At 45.8% G+C, this 4,840-nt stretch overlaps 2 protein-coding genes across 2 annotated transcripts; one reads left to right on the plus strand and one right to left on the minus strand.

Annotated features, from left to right (window-relative positions):
* Window positions 1–191: 191 nt before the first annotated feature.
* Window positions 192–1,680, plus strand: H257_14765 (hypothetical protein; the record flags this gene model as incomplete). The annotated part of the gene is made up of 2 exons (XM_009842651.1): window positions 192–455; window positions 1,231–1,680. The coding sequence occupies 2 exons, from the start codon at window positions 192–194 to the stop codon at window positions 1,678–1,680; spliced, it is 714 nt and encodes a 237-aa protein (XP_009840953.1).
* A 1,028-nt stretch (window positions 1,681–2,708) lies between these two features.
* Window positions 2,709–3,166, minus strand: H257_14766 (hypothetical protein; the record flags this gene model as incomplete). Its single annotated transcript, XM_009842652.1, has 2 exons — window positions 2,709–2,825; window positions 2,891–3,166. 2 exons carry the CDS (start codon window positions 3,164–3,166, stop codon window positions 2,709–2,711), a joined length of 393 nt encoding a protein of 130 aa, XP_009840954.1.
* Window positions 3,167–4,840: the final 1,674 nt, after the last annotated feature.

Here is a 4,840-nt window from a genome sequence, read left to right on the forward strand (position 1 = left end):
CAAACTCCTTGAGGTGGTCGTAATAGGGAATTGACCTCGTACCCGGTGCTAAGTATTGTGTCACGCAGCAATGGCCGCTGCCTCGCGACCAAGTCGACGTCATCGACGCCATCAACGCCTTCTTCGCGGACCGCAAAGCGGTTGGTCACGTCCGCAATAGCATTTGACCTTACAGCAGCCCAACCTTATGCATGGAGAAGCCCGGGGCGGAATGGCGTATATTCCATGCCTTAAAATGGAACACGGCCACGATTCCGGCTCAGATGCCGATTTCTCGCAACGACATTATCATCGATGGCATGGGTCGATCTACCATTTTCATCACCATCGATCTTTGTGATGGTTTCTACCAATTGCTGATGCGTCTGTGCGACGTCCCTAAAACGGCGGTTTCCACGCCGAGTGGCATATTATGGGCGTGGCTGGTCATACCACGAGGTCGAGAGGACATCTTGGTAAACGAAAGAACACCTTGGGCTGAAGAAGTGTCGACTAGTGATCCGGATGATAACCGGATGACGGGCAGAGTTACAACTTGTCCGCCAAACTCATTTGGTATTCTGACTGCGTAGGTCTTGGAGCTTTTCAGTATGGCTTCTCGAAGGATTTCCTCCCGATCGTCGTTCGTGAGGTCACGTCTTCTGCCTTTCAAGTCCATTCAGGAATATCGGTCAATTTATAATGTAGGTTTTATCGTATTTAATGAGAAGAACATTTTGTTCTTCAGGGCGTGTTCAATGACACCAAATATTCGCACATTTGGGTCAAAATCGGATATTTTAATGGATATATCCGCCGGCTATTTCGAAATTCCATTGAACACGTTTTTTTCAATGTCCCAGATAATCCCAACCTGTATATCCGTGAAAAATCCATCCATCTCCACAGCTCGACATTTTGGGTATTTCAGAATATCAGTCATGGGTAAGGGTACGTCTGGCTGGTAACATTTCAAAAACAATATTCCATTTTCTCGCAAAATGGGATTAACCAAAATGTCATTTTCAAAATGGAGGTAAAAGGTCCATTTTGTAATGTGGCGTTTTGGACCTCTTCAACGAGTAAATCCCACGTGGAATTATTGGATTTGGGTTAAACCTCTGCAAGCAAGACATCTTTCAATTTTGATCAGATTTGTTGAATTCGGCCCTAAAATTGCGCTTTGGGCCTGAAAATTGCAATATTTCAGGTTGCCAGACGAACCCTAATACTCAATTATAGAGTGATTAGTGGAGATTCCAAGAAATGATGGATGACGAACTTGCCGTGATGATGCAGGCCATGTCTGTTGGTATCGCATCATGCATCATGGAGCTAGACGACGAACGATCAACACCATCCCCGCAGCATAAGTATGTTAGACCTATGCATGGATACATGGGCTTCCTTGACCTGCAGAATGACCTGCCGCATGGAGGTGACATGTTTTACCTGGAGCAAGTCCGTTTGACGAAGCAGGCACTTGAGCTTCTGGTGACCCTGTCGATACCGCACGTTCCCAACGCATTGGACCCGCCAGTTTTAATAATGGTCACCCTACAGTGGCTGGCAAGTGGTGCGTCATCGCGCAGTCAAGAACAGCTCTTTCAAGACAACAACCACGTCACGTTGGTGTACTACCGACAGGTTGGCGTCCATGCAATCACCCGCGGCCTCTGGATGGCGGCTTTTATGGAGTAGACCCCCACGAGCCGGACCGCATCGTGAGCAGCTGTGTCGCATTCCAGCAGGAGCATCCAATGTTGTATCATTGTCTCGGTGCCCTCGATGGCAAGTACATCCCGATGATGGTGCCAGCTGATATGCCCGATCGGTTTCGGAATCGCAAGGGGCAGAAGACGACGAATGTCCTTGGGGTTGTTGGCGTATTTGCTGACAGTAAAGGCTGCTCGTCTGACAGCTTCAACTACAGTCAATCGTGCTTCGAAAAGAGCATTCCGTTGGGGCACTACAACCCGTGTAACATGAATTTGCATCTCGAGTATGCGATCGATGTCATTCATGCATGTGCTGCTTTGCACAATCTTTGTGTTGCATGTAGCCCATCATTTCTTGATGAGATCACGGATGATTTGGTGCAGTTCAATCAGGACGACGATGACTTTTTACATCAAGATGCCCTGCAAACACCGGATTATGCGAACGAGCGCTGGCGAGAATCGAGTGCAAGAAAAATGTAGTAAGCTTACGTAGAATATCAACGAATGATAATATGCTCATTTGCATGTTGGCATCTCACATTAGTCCTAAAATGGATCAAATTATCCTTGTTGAAATGGGGTACTACATGTACTACTCACATAGTTCAGATTCAAAATTTGCCAATGTTATTATAAATATTTTCCATTTCCCTCTTTTTTACAGATCTCTAGGATATTTGAAAACTAAACTCAGTGCAATAGTCCTAGAAACCAACCTTAAGTCCAAAAATATGCAATAGTCAAAGCTCACAATAAAATATTCTATTCATCGTCATTAAAAAGATCCTCAAGATTGTTCTTTGCAGCAAAAATCTTGGTCATCATTTGCATCGAGCTGCATATTGCTGCCAGAGTCACTGTTCTTTTTCTTGATTGCGATGGGCTGAACTGCATCTTCCTCTTGCCGGCGACGTTTGTTTTTCATGATGTCGTTGATAAGTTTATTCCGCTTTTGCGCTGCCATCAAGGCGTGCTCATTCGACGCCTGAACTTTTCAACAGCGCTAACCTAGACGTCGCTCTGCACCACGGGCATGCCACGAATGAATTCACCGGTCGTGATCGCGTCGCCAACCATCTCTGCAGTGGTGTCGTAATGTTGAAAGGGACGGTCTCGAAAGCGAGACTACGGCATATTGCGTGGGTGCTTGTCGAGTTCAGCCCATGCATCGTCACTGATACAGTACCGACCAAGCCATCACCGGAGAACTTGAGCATAAGCCACGTGTAATCCGCGTAAACTTCAGTGAGCCTCTTCCAGCGCAATTGCAGTTGACTGTTGGTGGTAAGGTCGCCCCGGCCGTGCAGACGGGCAAGAATGTCGGACCACCCCATGCTCTTGAGCTGCTTGCCACCACTTGCTACGTATTCGCTCTTAGCAGCCACCTCCGCATATATCACCACGAACTCGGCATCCAAGTCGTCTGTCCAGTTTGCGGACTTGGACGCTTTCGTTGGAGTTGTCATACGGCGAATTGACAGTGTGAGTGTGCGCTATGACCAATCAAGTAGACCTGTGCACAAGTTATATCTCATTTCTGCTGCTATATTATGAAGTATATTTGTAGTGCGAGATGTCGTTACGTGTTCAACGACCATAATTTCGTATTTCCAGACATTTCACACCAAGATGTATACGATGCCCAAATATCCACAAATACACGCACTCAAACATAACACTGTGAGGTAAACTCCAAGCTCCTCGCATCAGAGAATCCATTCAACGAGCCATTTTTCCATATCGGGCAGCGAAAGCACACGGTCCATGGATCTGACTTTGCTGTCGACACCGAGACTTTTGATTTGGTGGCGCTTGATGGCGCTTCCAACAATCTGCTTGGATGGTACAGCGCATAGGTTGAATTCTTCCTTAGCCCATAATGCCAATTCAGAATACGTTGCATTCGGTTTCATTAAATGCATAACGTACAAGGCGTACTTGTCCACTAAAGTCATTCGCGGCTTTATGTTGGGATATACAACCTTTAGTTGCCCGAACAGGGTCTAATAAGTGTTCAGTTGTGACACTTTCACCACGGACCTCGGAATCCCGTGTTGGGATCACCCCTCCCACCACTAGAATTGATTGGCAATTATATTTTGATACATATTTCAAGTGATATTAATCGAAAATATCATTAGCGGCGAAGAATCAGCCGTCGGCTCATGCAGGTAGAGGTAGCTAGAGACCCTGTGAATGCGCTTTTTGACGGAATAGTAAGATATGTACGTATGTGTGCGACCTAGTGAATATCACAGGGCTATGCACAGTAGCGCTCGTGTACCAGCTACCCACTTTCATGCCAGCTTGCATCATCACACGTCTCAGCGACCAAGGAGCACTTCGGTCATGCTTTAAAGTCAACCACATCATAAATGAACCTAATGGCTAACGATGAAGACGAAGTTGAGGCTCCAACCCGCGCTCATACACCAACGTATAGCTCTCGGCGCACTCTTACACGTGGTCCAATCAGAGCGGCGATATTCAAAGCTGGGCAGGCGACATCCAAATTTAAATTTTTCTTTAGAATATAATGATCAGTCATGTCCCCCCGTCAAACTCGGGCATTTAAAATGGGTACTCTGTTTTGCAAATATTGCAAGCAGTTTCAGATGGGATACTTCCAGATCTCTGATTGGCAAAAGGATGGGTGCGTTGCGTTCCTATTGGTCAGACGAATCCATGTGTCATAGGCTAAGCAAAATTACAAAAATCTAAAGTTATCCAGTTGTAGAGGAAAGAACGCTCTATCCAGTCGTTCAAATTGCTCGTAATTTGGAGTATTTTTAACGTAGTTATGCCGAAGCAAACACAAAAGTTTTGAAATATGCCGGAGCAGTTGTTTGCCCTCTTTAAACTTGACTTCAGTATGGGTTTGAAGGGTGGCGAGAGGGTTGGACAATATTTTTAATATGAGCTCAAAACAATTGCCAAAGCTAATATACACCTAACCGCACCTACTTTGATAATATCTTACAGGTAATTATATTAAGGAGAAACCATTGATTGACCAATAGCAAAAAAGTTCGCTCTGCCTATGGCCCCAAGCTAATCCTTCACCCCTAACACATATAATCCCCTAGCATTTCGCCAGCTTCAAACTATGACCACCTGGCGGCGGAGGTGCCATCGGACTA

This window comes from Aphanomyces astaci (assembly GCF_000520075.1).
Source record: "Aphanomyces astaci strain APO3 unplaced genomic scaffold supercont1.62, whole genome shotgun sequence".
Classification (NCBI taxonomy): Eukaryota; Oomycota; class Saprolegniomycetes; order Saprolegniales; family Verrucalvaceae; genus Aphanomyces; species Aphanomyces astaci.